This window comes from Mixophyes fleayi, chromosome 5, assembly GCF_038048845.1.
Source record: "Mixophyes fleayi isolate aMixFle1 chromosome 5, aMixFle1.hap1, whole genome shotgun sequence".
In the NCBI taxonomy this organism is placed as follows: Eukaryota; Metazoa; Chordata; class Amphibia; order Anura; family Limnodynastidae; genus Mixophyes; species Mixophyes fleayi.
The window spans coordinates 92,001,149-92,018,107 of record NC_134406.1 but is presented as its reverse complement, the minus strand read 5'-3'; the positions used below and the strand labels follow the sequence as shown (position 1 = coordinate 92,018,107).

The 16,959-nt window shown below is 39.8% G+C and overlaps 1 protein-coding gene across 1 annotated transcript in view; it reads left to right on the top strand.

Moving 5' to 3' along the window:
• Positions 1–16,959, top strand: part of SUGCT (succinyl-CoA:glutarate-CoA transferase) — a 732,650-nt gene that overhangs the window by 19,944 nt on the left and 695,747 nt on the right. Inside the window, exon 5 of the mRNA XM_075211279.1 lies at positions 4,425–4,475. Coding sequence (XP_075067380.1) covers positions 4,425–4,475 — 51 coding nt within the window. The remainder of the gene's footprint in view (positions 1–4,424; positions 4,476–16,959) is intronic.

Here is a 16,959-nt window from a genome sequence, read left to right as displayed (position 1 = left end):
TAGGGGAAATTTTGCCTGTTTCCCACCTAAGAAGATCCCCAGCTTTACCTGCCAAGAGGGAGAAGCTCCAAACCCCTTGGCAGCATCCATATTCTACCAGCCGCTGGGCTCGCCCAACGATCATCCTACATACTTTAATACAGCCGCAACCTGCCTGTAAGGCTTTCAGGTCCCCCTTAGCATTCAGGCAGGCCACTTCAGTAGGGATCCCAAGGCACGCATTTGCAAGCTGGCTCGCTGCTATTCTCACTTCGAACCTGAGGAGCTCACAACGTCCCACAGATATTAGATATCCATACCGCATTTGCTGGCTCTCTACAGGATTACATTTTCAGATCACTTCAGAATTTGAATGGCTGTCTGTGCTTCACATCACACAGAACTGTCTCTCCCAGTCCCAGCTCTCTGCAGACACCTGCTGGCCATTTATGATTTAAGCATAAAACCTCATAACCTACAGTGATTAGCTCATTCTCATCTTAACAGATATATCTCAAGTATGTTGTAACTTTCTTTCTTCCCCAGTTCTGTGTGTGGATTTCCTGTCTTTCAAGCATTATTTGTTAAGTAGTCTGTGTCTTCCATCTTATTCCCTCTCTGTAACCTGTAACAATGCCTAAGAGCAAAAAACGTAGCTCGCAGGCTAAAATAACTTAAATTGAGCCAATCCACTCCGTATCCAAAAACTCTTCCAGTCTCGTCCTCAGGGAGCGACTCTAACACAGAATCAGAGATGAAAGACCAACCAACAGAGGATGGAAAAGACCCCTTGCCTCAAAGGGCCTGAAACAGGTTTGGCATTCGGCCTCTTCCAAATCAAAGCTTTCTCTAAATAAGTGAGTCCCTGCTAGATCCTACATCTTTTGCTTATGTGCCCTCCCTGGGCTTCTTTAGTAACTGTCCCGGACATCCTTCAGCTTTGATTGCCTTACCCTCTGTTTCCAGGTCAGGTGCTCGGTTCCAGGCATTAATTTCCAGTTTGCCTTAGCAAACATATTGAAAACATTAAGTTTCTCATGTTCAAGCTTATGCTTAGACTTTCTGAAGCACCTTAGTTCTTGTTTCTAGATCTCTCAACCTGTATCTATAGAAGCTTTGCATGTCAGGCTTCTTATTTATGTAGATAAGATATAATAACCATTGTTGTTTTTTTTTGTATGTTTCTCAAATCTGTTTGCGTTCAAGTTCTTGTGCAGCCATGGTTTGCTGTCTCCTGACTCAAGTTTGGGTACATGTTTCCGCGTCTGTTGGTGTTTCTTGGATACCTGCCTTTTCACAATTAGATATCAACAATGGATAAGTTGTACAATGTTATATTGCTATTCACACTGCTACTTTATGTTAACTCTGAGAGCATTGTTTAGAATGTATAATGCTTATTTCTCCTATGTGCTCCCATAGACACTGTAACCCTCATTCGATTGCACTTACTATCTGACTCATGCTTTTTTTGCATCCACATAGAGATGGTTTTCCACACACAATGGTCCTCTATGCCTTAAAATCACCTACCTTTCTGGCATGACAAATGTCAGTGCCACATTACACTCTCTAGTTGCTAGGACAAACTCCAGACCTCCTAGACATTTTATCCACTCCCCTCCTTGAATCCGACTTCTTGGGCTCCTCATGTTAGTAACCATATCTCTTACATTTCCACCATCTTCTCTGACTGCCTCTCCCTTGAGGATCACCCCCATGCCCCTGATAACCATGTTATTTCTTGCATAAACAATCTGTGTGATACTTTTTTAACCACACCTCCGTGGCTATTAAGCTCCTGATGCTTAACGTAACAGAGCAGAACTGCCCCCAAAAGAGATCCACTTTGTTCCACTCTCATCACCAAATGAAAGGTGATATAATATTTCATCAAGACACCCGTGTTTCTGGTTCCCTACATCCAGAACTCATATCTATGTACTTTCCAACACCTTAACACCTTACCATTCATGCGATCCCACAAGTAAAAAGAGTCATCCTGTTTTCCAAGCACCTCACTTTCAATGCTTCCAACATCATTATGGATAATTAGGAATCACCTACATCATCTTAATTGGGGATCTAAATAATATCCCATGCACCTTTGTTAACATCCCCCCACCCCCCCCCCCCAAGTCGGACCATGCTCAGTTCTTGCACACCTTATGGGACCTGCTGTCACAACACAGAAGGGGTAGATTAGTCTTGGCTGATGATTTTAATACCACCGTCAATAAACACCTGGACAGAGTCAACACCCACCTAGTTCGATTCAGTGGGACACAACCAAGAATTCCAAAGCCCTTTTCTATACATAAAGAGTCAAGGAACCCACCACCATTTACTCTCTTGTCCATTATGACCAAACACGGTTAGACATTATTTTTCTAACCATTGAATCCGTGCAGTACTTTATTTTCTATACATAAAGAGTCAAGGAACCCACCACCATTTACTCTCTTGTCCATTATGACCAAACACGGTTAGACATTATTTTTCTAACCATTGAATCCGTGCAGTACTTTCTGGGTACTGCTATCTTCCATATGCACATAGTTGTTGACTGTAGACAGAGAAGGCCCTTAGTCTGAAATGCAACTATACACTTAGGTCCTGATTCATTAAGGAAGTTAAGCAAGAAATTGCATTTTCTTACTTAAGTTTTCTGGACAAAACCATGTTGCAATGCAAGGGGTGCAAATGAGATTATTATTTTGCACATAATGAAATACTGGCAGTTTTTTCATGTAGCACACAAATACTTGATATACTGCTACTTCGTTTCCTTTCTGTTGGGTTTTGATAATATGTCTGCAGCAAACACCCCAGACATATTATCAAAACCCAAAAGACCACAAATATTACCTGGGGACTACAGAGCCTTTTCAGTCACAGCCTAGTACCAAAACATGGGCCCTTAAAGTCTCACCTGAATTATGTCTATTTACCAGTACGCTACAACAGTACCATTTTTTGCCTCCATTAAAGCTCAAACTAATCTCACGCATTACTGCTGAGATTTTTTGACAAAACTATTGCCCTGAAATCCAAGCAAAAATACATGTAAAGGGCCATTACCAAGAAGACAGCAGTCCTCCAACAAAGCCCCTCCCTCCCTCTATCACCTCATGTACTGATCTGCACGCTATCTGAAGAGTCCAAATAAGCTGAATCTTAACATACCTCTCTACAACAAGTAATCATTGGACTATAATGGCCGAGTGCTCTTGCACACTAAACAGAAGTAAACGTCATATCTGTAAATTAAATTTTGCATCTATTAGAAAATATTGCCTGAAACTCACATTCATGTATTTGTGGTACTTATTAAGTATGCAGAGATCTTATCCATAGTTATCAAGAATCAAAATGTATTGAGGACCTCCTGCCTGAAAGGGGGATATGTGCATTTCCAGTTGCAACCAAACATCTAGCTGCATTAAGGATTTGCTTAGTAAAGTTCTTGTCCAACACCATCAGAACAAAGGACCATGGGCAATTATATATTGAGGCTTCAGTGGTGTCCTGGCAAAGTTATCTGAAAACCAGGCAACCTTAGGACAGAACCACCAGATGTGAACACAATATCCAGTCTCACCACAGACTCTACAGCACTGATTGGAAGCCCTTGCAAATATCCTTCACATGGTGGGGGCTAGGTAACACCTATAATACACTTTTTAGGTGTTTTCCTTGAACAAGGAGGGTATTGAGGACTTGTAGACCTTTTCCCTCACAATAGACCAGGTGTCCCAGAGAGCTTGGCCTGGTAAATTAAGAGAATATTAGATATCAGAAAAGGGTTTCATGCCTCTGAAGTCTATCTAGTGCAGTCTGAGAGTTCCCTTTGGTGACCATGTTGCCAGTAGTTTGGAAGAAAGTCCCAGGAAAAACTCTGGATTGAGTGCCAATGGGGTGAGAGGAGACCCCACTGAAAATATCTTTTCAAGCACTGTATCGTGGTATTAAGTGGGGGATGGTTGAATCCTATTTAATTTAAAAAGCCTGAGAAGGACATGAACTTGGGCCGGTAGAGATTGTTCATCAATGCGGACCCATTGTTTAAGAGGTTTCTCCCAGAAAAAAATTCCAAAACCCGTGATAAATGGACAGCAAGGTAGTAACTTAGAAAGTGTAGTAACAAGAAACCACCTTCTACTCTGCTTCTCCAAAACCTCTTGTTTAAGTCTCGCCCATCTTATATTTGAACTTGCTTTGTTGTACTGTTCATCATCTTACCATAAGTGAAGTATATATGTTGTTTTTATGTACACAAGTTGTACAGTTGTTGTTTAGCATAAACACCGCAGATGCATCTTGTTGACATTTTTTTTCAGTGTTACAAAACTGCATGTAGACCTAGTTATTTTTTTTATGTAGTGTTAATGTTAGTATGAAATTAGAGAAACAATGAAATATAATGTATTCTTTTATATTCTCAGAGTATAGCTGTAAACATGAAAAATCCCAAGGGAACCAAAATCATTCAAGAGGTATGTTAAACAAACAAAACAAATAACTTTATATAATACATTAATGTAATATTATATTGTGCCTCTTGTTTTTATCTTTCCATTGTAGCTTTATTTTGAAAATTCTTCACCCTTTCTTTTAACGACATGTTCTGAAAGCAGAAGAGTAGTCTGGGGCTGTTCTGTTCTCCTATTGTGCTTTGAAATTTTGGAATGTGGAAGCAGAATGAGGATACATGCTTCTCACAAATATTAGCAGTGAGCATGCGTATATTATGTGATGATGCAAATGCAGGGCATGTTAGTAATACATATTAAAATCTGCAACCTGCCAGGTCCTCTGTAACCTATTTACATCTGTCAACCATGTCTTTGCTGTGAGCAGAAATAGACCTTATTCCTATGCAGCATGTTAAGGTGTATAGAAATGTCAGCTGAACACTCCTGAGTGTGGCCGCACATTTGGAGCTGGGATTTTACAGACTTCAGAGGGCACAAACCAATATTAATGGTTTATGGACTGAAAATCACAGCTGCATAGAGCTCAAAAGATGGCTGTATAGCACATATAACACGACCAGGGTCACACTGCAGGAGGGTCTAAGATGACCCAGAATAGCTCTCAGTGTAAAAAAAAAATCAAAAGGTACTTATTTGCTTTTACTGGAGCTGAGGAGCAGTTCCAGGAGAATTCCCTCAGTTGGTAGGTGGCTGAAGAGCTTTTCACCTTGCAGAAGGACTTGAGTTTTACACATCATTAAAAGTGGTCCTTCCAAGCACAGTTTATGTACAAAAACATATTTATAGTTTTAAATCTACTTATGTATTAAAGAAAACATACATTTTATTTTTTATACCACCTAAGGTCTATTCTGACCTACTGGGGGAATAAACTGTGAAGATACCGGGTTTATCTGGCCCAATGCTACCCACTTCACGCTGGCTGGCCACCCACGGGTGCCTTCGTATGCCAGGGAAGTCTACCCAGTACCTTCTAGGATTCGTATGGTCACTCAGGCAAATGCAGTTATAAAAATACAACAGTATATTTATTGTCATACAAACAACACTAGAATATTATGTACACACATTAAATAAATGCCAGGCAGGATTACCACATCATCTGTCCCTCACCCCAATAGCTTAAGGAGCAATAGTCACCTGGCTGTCCAGACTTCACGACCCATGGATCTCTCTCAGCTGCATATATAGACTCTAGTTAGAGAACGACAACTCAAAAGCTAGATCTTGCAGTCTTCATGAATGAAATCCCAGAATGAACACCCTTCCCCCTTGGAGTGACTCCTTATATCTCGGGTCTAATTTCCACAGTCTTTCCCCTCCCTCTGCAAACCCCTGGGTCTATTCTTCTTAACCATTGGTCAGTGCTGGACTAGGGGGGGGTTGGAGAGGGGAGTGAAGATGAGCTGTCTTTCCACAAAACCTCCCCTGTTAGATGGCCTGTCTGGACTAGCCTGGTGAGAACAATGGACACTAATTAGTTTTCCCACTCCAGCATCTTACAACCTTATCCCTACCCATAATCCCCCTGGCTTCACTTTAAAGACAATGAATAGCAACCTTACTGCAAGTCATTAATATACAATACACAATATACATATGTTCACTGAACTACAATGTCCCCTTAGCCACATGTTATTGGACAATGCAGTTGTAGTCTGGTGAGCTGGGGAACAAAAGCATGGGCTATAAAAAGTACTTGCTATAATCCACATTATGTGAGAAATGAGAAACCGAATGCTCACAGGTTATCACACTCATTTCATCACATAAACTAATAAAAAACAATCTAGGAAAAAAGAGTTTCTAAGAAAAAAAAATCACATCTTTACTTGTAACCAGTGTAGCTTTCTATGATCTATAGAAAATTATATAAATTAGATATAAAAATAAACAGGAACATTTTATAGGATATATTTCTGGGAGCACACTAATTAATTGACAATAATCATAAGTGCAATAATGAAAGTTTAATTCTTTTAATTTTAGTCTTCATAGTCTTTAAAACTAAAAGTGCAACTAATATAAAGCATGTCATGAAAGAAAACAATATAAATTCTTCAGATATTCTTATTTAACTAACACATAGCAAAAATCCCAAAGTTTGGCTTTTCTAGAAGCTATAACTTACCCAGGAAGAATGCTGTTCAGGAATGATCCAGCTGTTAGCAATCCAAGTTACAATTCTTAGTTGCCATGGTGACTTGCTGCCTGCAGTTTGTCTAGGTGCAAGGTCTGTAGGCGCCCTAGGCAAACTTACTACCGCCCCCCTTGCGGGGTTCTCACACACAATTTTTTTTCTGGAAAATTAATTAATTGGAAGTCTACATTTATTATTAGTGTAACGGCCTTACGTGGTTTCGTTCCGATCAACTGCCAGTCACACCCCTTGTTCAGCAACAATCTGTCCATGCCGCTTGAGTCTAGTGGAAAAAGAGCAGCAATTACTGGATTGCAACAATCTGTAAGGGAAGGAAGGGGGGGTGTCCAAGGTGACAGGCAGAAGTAGAGACTGAGCACTCTACTCTTAGCTGCGCACACCTCGATTTGCTCTGGGCCTGGACGCAGGGCTACAGATATTCGAGACCGTGAAGTATCCCGCCCGAATATCTTAGTCACCGATGTACCGTTGAGGGCCCCACCACAAAAAAAGGTGAAACCACACATGACACTCCTCTTGCTGGTCGTCTGTGACTCCCAGTATTGGCGCCTAGAAAAGGGGCGAAACAAAACAGCCCACCAACAGGGCTATCTACAGGCTAACGTGTAACACCCACTCTAGTGCTAGTTATAACAATACAACAGCAGCGGCCTGGTCCTAAATAGATTCTATTTGAACGGTATGCTGCGCAACTTTAACTTCTAGCAGTAGGTGTGGTGTACTGCTGAACCACAATCCCCAGAGTTCCAAGAGACCAATACACAGTACAAAGACAAACAGGTACAACAACAGATACCAAAATCCTACCTTTTTTTCCAAAAATGTTTTATTTGCATTGTCAAACATAGTAGACATTCAGCAAACAGCATATGGTTCTCAAATATAAATATGCATCATACACAAAAAATATATGCATCAGATTACAGGGCAATAAGAAAACTAAAAAATTAAATATTAAAATTGTTACAGAGTTAACCCCACAGAGGGATCGTCTTCTTATGAACAGATGTAACTTAGCATAACCAAACTGTAAGTCAGAATTAAAATCAAAGCATTTGTCATCCAACGCTTGTCTCTCTACATTGCTTATGTTATATCTTGTAACTCAAAACACCTTTTTGCAATTGTACATTATGCATTGTATTTTGGATATTGGCGGAAGTGGAGGAGGTGACCGAATAGGGGTAGAAAAGAGGGGAGGTGGCATCATGCATGTTGAGCTAAAATGATTAGGACATTACATCCTGTTTTGACTTTGGCCAAAATCCTACCTTTAATGGGGGCCTGACTCCTGGATCATATAAGGGGAAAATCACCAAAAAGCCTACCTTCCACCCCAAGTGTACAAGAAAGAGCACAGGTGTGGGCCCGGGTTAGGGTCGCCCGAGGGCTTTTTATAAACATACTCTTTCTCACCATCTTCATTCTTAATCAAGCCAGTCTTTGTCTCTCGCTGCTAATGGACTGGACAAGTACCACTTGCATGTTGTAGCAGAAATGCATGCGGAAAACTACATTTTTACTCTTCGTGCTTTAACTTTTGCAAATTTACAGACGAGTACTTTCAGATCAATTTTTTGTGCTGTCTCATGTTCTGTTGACAACATAGAGAGTCCAACAAGTCTTTCTTGCATCATTGTAGATCATATATAAGTTTTAATCAACTTTAACTTTGAAAAGCTTCGCTCACCACTGGCCACAGATACAAGAAGGGTTAAGAAGATACGAAGAGCAATAAATGTATTGGGGACAATATCTGTCAGGTCATTGTTATACACAAAGTTTAATACATCTTGTGGAGATGTACACTGTGAAACTCGTCTTGCAATACCTGGCAATTCACTTCACAAATCGATATAATCAATATCTTTGGAGTCCCCATGTTGTAAAGCCTGCTCTAACTTGCAGCAATCTTCCATAATTTCCTTTGATGTTCTATTCTGCAAACTGTGAACATCATAGAGGAAGCCAAACACATAACTAATTTCATTCATCTGTGTGAATCTTTCTTCTACTGATTGTATTGCCGTATCAAGGACAGCAAAATAAAAGTTGATTTTGAATTTTTCCTCTGGGCTCAGAATAGGCTCATCGTCCGCTTCATAGGTGAGCTGCTTTTTGTTTCTACTAATATGAACTGGCTCTGGTTCAAACAGTGTTGGTATTCCCAAATCCTCAGCAAATATACGGGCATCTACCAGTGTTTTTGAAAACCCTTTGTCACTCCTGCAGTCTTCAAGAAAATTCTTTGTCATCTTCAGTTGTGTAATGGCACTGTGTATATTAAATTCCATTGACTAAAGCAGTTTGCTACTCATATTGGCCTCATAGACCATGTTATACCACAGGACAATAGAAACCACAAACTTGAAAGTAGAAATGCCTTTTGCAAGACCTTGTGCCTCTACTCTTGAGGTATTGCCAGTCACTCCAGTTAGGGTTGTGTCCTTATAGATCTCAATTAGTGCATCATAGATATCACCTAAGTAAAAGCGAAGAGGTTTCAAGGCATCATTTTGACTTTCCCATCTTGTGTCACTCAATGGTTTCACGGTAAGATTAGACACATTACTTCCCAACGACGTGTTGATGCAGAGAAGAACACATACACATGTTGTACTAGGTTAAAGAAAGCTGTGCCCTCCAAACAACACTTGGCAGCATCATTTACAACCAAATTCAAAGAATGTGCACTGCAAGGAACAAACAACGCTTGTGGGTTAACAACCAATATTCTTCTTTGCACACCACTTTACCTTTCATATTACTTCCATTATCATAGCCTTGACCACATAGGTTTTCAATAGGCAATGACATCTCTTGTAACTGGTTAAGGATAATGTCTGTCATACCAGCACTTGTTTCCTTTAGTGGCAGAAATCCTAAGAAATGTTCCCTGATGTGTACAGACTAGAGATGGGCGGGTCCGGTTCTCCGAGAACCGAACCCACCCGAACTTTGGGTATCCGAGTACCGAGCTGAGCAGCTCGGTACTCTCCCGCCCATTCCGAATCCAAATCGAGGCCGAACGTCATTGTGACGTCGTCGGATCTCGGGACTCGGTTCTCGCGATACTTCAACTTTATAAATACACGCCTCCACAGCAATCCATCGCCATTTGACAGAGGGAGAGAGCAGGGTGTAGTCATAGGCTAATTAGAGCAGGGACAGAGAATACCATATTGTTCTTGCAATTGCTCTAACCAAAATCGCTAGTGCAGAGAGGAGGATAGAGGTTTATTATTTTTTCTTCATATTTGGCACTCCCCAGCGCTTTTGGGGTGTCCCCCATAATTGTGCATTAATATTTCTGGCTGTCAAAAGTCATATCTGTCAGCATTATCTACTAAATAATTTGTAGCACACCTCAGTGTTTTTGGGGTGTCCTCCCTAATTGTGCATTAATATTTCTGGCTGTCAAAAGTCATATCTGTCAGCAGTATCTACTCAATAATTTTTAGCACTCCTCAGTGTTTTTGGGGTGTCCTCCCTAATTGTGCATTAATATTTCTGGCTGTCAAAAGTCATATCTGTCAGCAGTATCTACTCAATAATTTGTAGCACTCCTCAGTGTTTTTGGGGTGTCCTCCCTAATTGTGCATTAATATTTCTGGCTGTCAAAAGTCATATCTGTCAGCAGTATCTACTCAATAATTTTTAGCACTCCTCAGTGTTTTTGGGGTGTCCTCCCTAATTGTGCATTAATATTTCTGGCTGTCAAAAGTCATATCTGTCAGCAGTATCTACTCAATAATTTGTAGCACTCCTCAGTGTTTTTGGGGTGTCCTCCCTAATTGTGCATTAATATTTCTGGCTGTCAAAAGTCATATCTGTCAGCAGTATCTACTCAATAATTTTTAGCACTCCTCAGTGTTTTTGGGGTGTCCTCCCTAATTGTGCATTAATATTTCTGGCTGTCAAAAGTCATATCTGTCAGCAGTATCTACTCAATAATTTTTAGCACTCCTCAGTGTTTTTGGGGTGTCCTCCCTAATTGTGCATTAATATTTCTGGCTGTCAAAAGTCATATCTGTCAGCAGTATCTACTCAATAATTTTTAGCACTCCTCAGTGTTTTTGGGGTGTCCTCCCTAATTGTGCATTAATATTTCTGGCTGTCAAAAGTCATATCTGTCAGCAGTATCTACTCAATAATTTTTAGCACTCCTCAGTGTTTTTGGGGTGTCCTCCCTAATTGTGCATTAATATTTCTGGCTGTCAAAAGTCATATCTGTCAGCAGTATCTACTCAATAATTTTTAGCACTCCTCAGTGTTTTTGGGGTGTCCTCCCTAATTGTGCATTAATATTTCTGGCTGTCAAAAGTCATATCTGTCAGCAGTATCTACTCAATAATTTTTAGCACTCCTCAGTGTTTTTGGGGTGTCCTCCCTAATTGTGCATTAATATTTCTGGCTGTCAAAAGTCATATCTGTCAGCAGTATCTACTCAATAATTTTTAGCACTCCTCAGTGTTTTTGGGGTGTCCTCCCTAATTGTGCATTAATATTTCTGGCTGTCAAAAGTCATATCTGTCAGCAGTATCTACTCAATAATTTGTAGCACTCCTCAGTGTTTTTGGGGTGTCCTCCCTAATTGTGCATTAATATTTCTGGCTGTCAAAAGTCATATCTGTCAGCAGTATCTACTCAATAATTTTTAGCACTCCTCAGTGTTTTTGGGGTGTCCTCCCTAATTGTGCATTAATATTTCTGGCTGTCAAAAGTCATATCTGTCAGCAGTATCTACTCAATAATTTTTAGCACTCCTCAGTGTTTTTGGGGTGTCCTCCCTAATTGTGCATTAATATTTCTGGCTGTCAAAAGTCATATCTGTCAGCAGTATCTACTCAATAATTTTTAGCACTCCTCAGTGGTTTGCGCTCAGAATGGATTCAAAGCAGTCCACATATGATCTAAATGAGCAACCAGGTTCTGTCACCAGTCCTGATGTTAGTGTTCCCAGTACGTCATCTGGCCAAGGCGATGTCAAACAACAGAGTGTTTTCAAATTAGTGCAAAAAACAAAAACCAAAAAAAAATTTACTGTATTGAAGCGAAAAAGAAGTGTAACTGAGCAAAAGTTAAGTGACGATAAAAAAAAAATTGCAAGCATGCCATTCTACACACGCAGTGGCAAAGAGAGAATGAGGCCTTCACCTTTGGCTATTAGTGGCAGATCCCAAAAAGTTACCCAGCCTACAATTGGTGCACAACTACTGTTACGCGTCAAAGCCGAGCTGCAAGATAACAGTGAGGCATTACAGGAGAATATTTGCTCTGATTCACAAATGATAACAATCCCTGTGGAGAGTCCATCCAACAGTGGGATGTCTAATCGTGAGCATTCTGCTGATGTGTGCCTTAATAGCCCGAGTGTAGCCGGTGATACCCAAATTGAGGATGCCACTTTGGAATTAGAAGAGGATGAGGGGGAGATTTGTGTAGGCGACGAGGGCGCTAATGATGATGTTGATGATTATGATGCAGACAGATACCAAATTGCCTTTCTCAATTTCTATTTATATTCTAGATTATATAACGGCTGAATAGTTTTCTATTTTACTCCTAGTGGAGAGAGGATCTGATGCAGACAGATACCAAACTGCCTTTGTCCATTTCAATTTATATTGTACAGTATATAACGGCTGAATTTATTAGTATTTTATACAAGTGGAGGGGGGCCTAGAGAGACAGAAACCAAACTGGCTTTCTCCATGTCAATTAATATTGTACAGTCTATATCGGCTGGATTTTTTGGTATTTTATACAAGTGGAGGGGGGCCTAGAGAGACAGAGTGACCCCAAACTGTCTTTCTCCATGTCAATTAATATTGTACAGTCTATAATGGCTGAATTTTTTAGTATTTTATACAAGTGGAGGGGGGCCTAGAGAGACAGAAACCAAACTGGCTTTCTCCATGTCAATTAATATTGTACAGTCTATAATGGCTGAATTTTTTGGTATTTTATACAAGTGGAGGGGGGCCTAGAGAGACAGAGTGACCCCAAACTGTCTTTCTCCATGTCAATTAATATTGTACAGTCTATAATGGCTGAATTTTTTAGTATTTTATACAAGTGGAGGGGGGCCTAGAGAGACAGAAACCAAACTGGCTTTCTCCATGTCAATTAATATTGTACAGTCTATAATGGCTGAATTTTTTGGTATTTTATACAAGTGGAGGGGGGCCTAGAGAGACAGAGTGACCCCAAACTGTCTTTCTCCATGTCAATTAATATTGTACAGTCTATAATGGCTGAATTTTTTAGTATTTTATACAAGTGGAGGGGGGCCTAGAGAGACAGAGTGACCCCAAACTGTCTTTCTCCATGTCAATTAATATTGTACAGTCTATAATGGCTGAATTTTTTAGTATTTTATACAAGTGGAGGGGGGCCTAGAGAGACAGAAACCAAACTGGCTTTCTCCATGTCAATTAATATTGTACAGTCTATAATGGCTGAATTTTTTGCTATTTTATACAAGTGGAGGGGGGCCTTGAGAGACAGAAACCAAACTGGCTTTTTCCATTTCTTTACATATTTAACTATAAGTGTAGGGTGTAATATACATTCAAAGACGATGGCTGCATTGCCAATATGCATAGATGGAGAGGAAGACAATCTGTTTTGTGTGTAGAATAGGCCTACCAACGAAGAATTAAACTGTTTTTTTGGATGATTTATTACCTCAACAATTAGATTACTTGTCTCTAAAACAGTTGGAGCACTAAATTGGGTTAATTTAGGCCCAAAAACATGGATTTTCCCAAAAAATAGCAAAACAAAACCAAACAAAACCAAAACCAAAACCAAAACACGCAATGGCGGTTTTGCAAAACCAAAACCAAAACCAAAACACGACGGTAATCCAGATCCAAAACCGAATCCAAAACCAAAACACGGGGTCAGTGACCATCTCTAGTACAGACTCACAATCATCAGTTCCTGAAGCTCTATCCACAAAGCGAATGATCATGCTCATTTGTTCAACATGACTTACATCTGGAGTACAATCTTTAATTTTTGAAAAGTACTTGGCAAGACGAGCTGATTCCAGAATGTTTTCTTTTATAGTGTTAGATAAAAGCAGAATCAGCTCATTCTGTATATCCTTCCCAAGGTAGTGTACATAGGTCTCCTTATCTCTTATTTTGCGAATATGTTCATCCATTACTGGGTCAAACAGCGCCAGATATTCAATAAATTTTAGGAAATTCCCATTGCCAGCAGTGTGCAGTTTTTCATGTGTTCTTCGTAACGCCAGGTTTTGAATACCAAGAACTCTCATTAAAGCAATCAGTCTTTCTAAGATTTGCTGCCAATACTTTCCTTTTCTTTAATGAGGCGCACATTTTCTTCATCAATTGTTTCTTTTCTTTTTAATCGTAGTTCAAGCTCCTTCCTAGACTGAAAAGTGGCCAAATGAGCATTACTTTTCTCGTGCATTGATAGAAGTGCAGTGATGTTTTTCCAGTCTTTTGTACCTTTATCAGAGAGAGATGATGTGGGGATTGTGTTCCAACCAAACAGCTTGCAACAAAAGCAAAACACAGAGTCTGTAGATATGGAATACTGTAGCCACCGGCGGTTCATTAATTCTTCAAGCTAGTTTCCGTTTGTAAAGATTTGTTACAAATCTTCTTCCATTTCCATATTTAGGGAATTTAAACTGTTGGACCTGTTCTGGCCCATGTTCCACCAAAATTTGTTGCATACTATCATCACAATTTACCCAAAGCAGGGTCACTGTAGCTGAAACTGGTGCTACTTTCACTTTTGCTCAGATCTGGATCCTGCCGATCTTCATTTTGTTCCTCTTCTAAATCTGGATTAGATTCTTCTAATTCTGCTTCTACTTGTGAGACTGTAGGCAAAGATGTTGACTCTGCTTCAATCCCTGATTGATCCTTTGAGGTTGAACAACCTTCATCATCCGTTTTATGAAGATACTTCAGAAAGGAACCTTCTTGCTTGTTCCTTTTCCATTTCAACCTTCCGTTTACGATAGTATGATCCAGACATTTTCTTTTATTCTCTGCTATGCTGAAGATCCAACTAAAAAAAGTTGTTTTTTTTGGGGTGCAATGAATAGGCCACAGGGATAAGAAGTCTGAAAGCACAAGGTAGCTTAGTCAGCAATGAGAAGAGGTTATAGTCCTGTATTTTAGCAATGATGCTCTAAGGAAAAGGGGTATCATACATGCTCAAGGTGGCGCAATGGCTTATTTTTCGGGTCACTATTTCAGGTGACTTAAAGGCAGGGAAGCAATGTAACAAAGCAATGAGAAAGACAAGTCAGATGCTTGGTTGCATAGGAAGAGGAATCATTAGCAGAAAGAAAGAAAGAAAAGTAATAATGCCACTGGGTATATAGGTCATTGGTACGGCCTCATCTACAATACTTTGTTCAAGTCTGGGGGCCATATCTCCAGAAGGATATAAATACATAAGAGACTGTCCAAAGAAGAACAAATAAATGATGCATGGTAGGGGGACATGATAGAAGCCTTCAAATATATCAAGGGTCTTAACAGGGTACAGGGGATAAATATTCTTCAAAGGAAGAGAAGTCAAGTATTAGAACATGAGGACATGCACTGACACTGGACAGAAGTAGGTTCAATTTGAGGAAAAATTACTTCACAGAAAGGGTAGTGGATAAGTGGAGGTAGTAGAGAATAATACAGTAGAGCAATTTAAACATGCTTGGGATAGACATAAGGATATCCTTACAAAGAACTAAGTATCAACTAGGGTTTGAGATTACCATAGTTTAACAAATGGGCAGACTAGATGGGCAAAGTGGTTCTTATCTGCCGTCCAATTCTATGTTTCTATATTTATTAGATAAATAAAATATGTTTAAAGAACTTTTAAGTAATTGTGGATTCTAAATGAGAATCCCCAATAAGACAACAAAAGTTAACGCTCTACCACCCCACAAGGACCATATGAGATCCCATATCACAACATAAAAACACTATATTTTCAAAACATGGTTACATTTACTATACATGTCATTTACACCCTTAAAATCATTATAATATATATGACATCAAAACTGAAGACAATGCGGTGATCTGAAACAATCAATATGCGCCAATATAATATAATGTATATAATATATATATATATATATATCTACTATATAAATGCCTAGTGGTGTGTGTGAAAAAAAAAAAACAAGCTGCAGCGCCACCTGCTGGGCAGAGTTATACACTGATCTATATATTTCTTGAAGGAGAAGTGACAGTTGGGAGTGGTTGGTGGTTGCCGGGGGTGACAGTGGGGAGTTTTTAACACCTTAAGTAGCTTAATGAAGGATGTGGCGATGAAGAAGAAGGATGAGGTGATGGAGAAAAATGATGAGGTGGTGACATGTGGACAAAACCACGTTAAAAAAGGGCGCTTGCGTCGGGAAGTAACGCTCTTCCCCTGAGGAGGCCTGGGCTAGGCCCAAATGCATGACAAGAACCTTTTTAACACCTTAAGTAGCTTGATTTGACTAGAATGCATGAGTATCATGCACGGGTTAACTTGTATATATATATATATTTAGGACATTTTATGGCCTAATAGCCAAGACACTAGTCTGTGTAGCAATAAGTGTACTCTGGCAGCTTTTGTAAAAACAAAACAATATATACCCTCCCTTAGGATGTGAGCTCGTACGAGCAGTGCCCCTCTCCCCTCCTGTCTCCATACCTGTTCTTCTGCTCCATCTTCGCTTATATGTCTGCCCGGAGTTCTGAAGTATTGGTACTTTGTGTTTTTTGCTCTGTACTATGTCACCCTGTATGGTCTCCTGTTTGTATTATGTACGGCGCTGCGGAAACCTTGTGGCGCCTAACAAATAAATGATAATAATAATATATAAATAAGTATGTGTGAGCATTTGGTTGACCTCAATGGGCCCGTATTGTCTACTTTTTTCTTAGAGACTGTCACACACTCAAGGCGTCTCAGTAACCACCTACAGCACACACACAATATTATGATTGGTGAGGGTCCCAGCCCACAGCCAATCAGTGATCACTTTGGTTCAAGATGGAGTGTAAAGTAAAAAGAACAACCTTTACCTTCTCCTGGCTGGAAGGATGCAGTCCAGATGCACTGATGCTTTCAACACTTTCCAAGCTCCTCTTCTAACCTTTGGGAAGTTACTGAAGTAACAGCAGTAATTGCTTGCTGACATAATATTCATTTTTCTCCCACATAGTTTGAAAGTCAAATATAGAGCGTGAGGTGCCAATAAAATAAGTCATTTTGCTCAACGATACTTTAAAAGTCAAATATGGAGCATGAGGTGCCAATAAAATA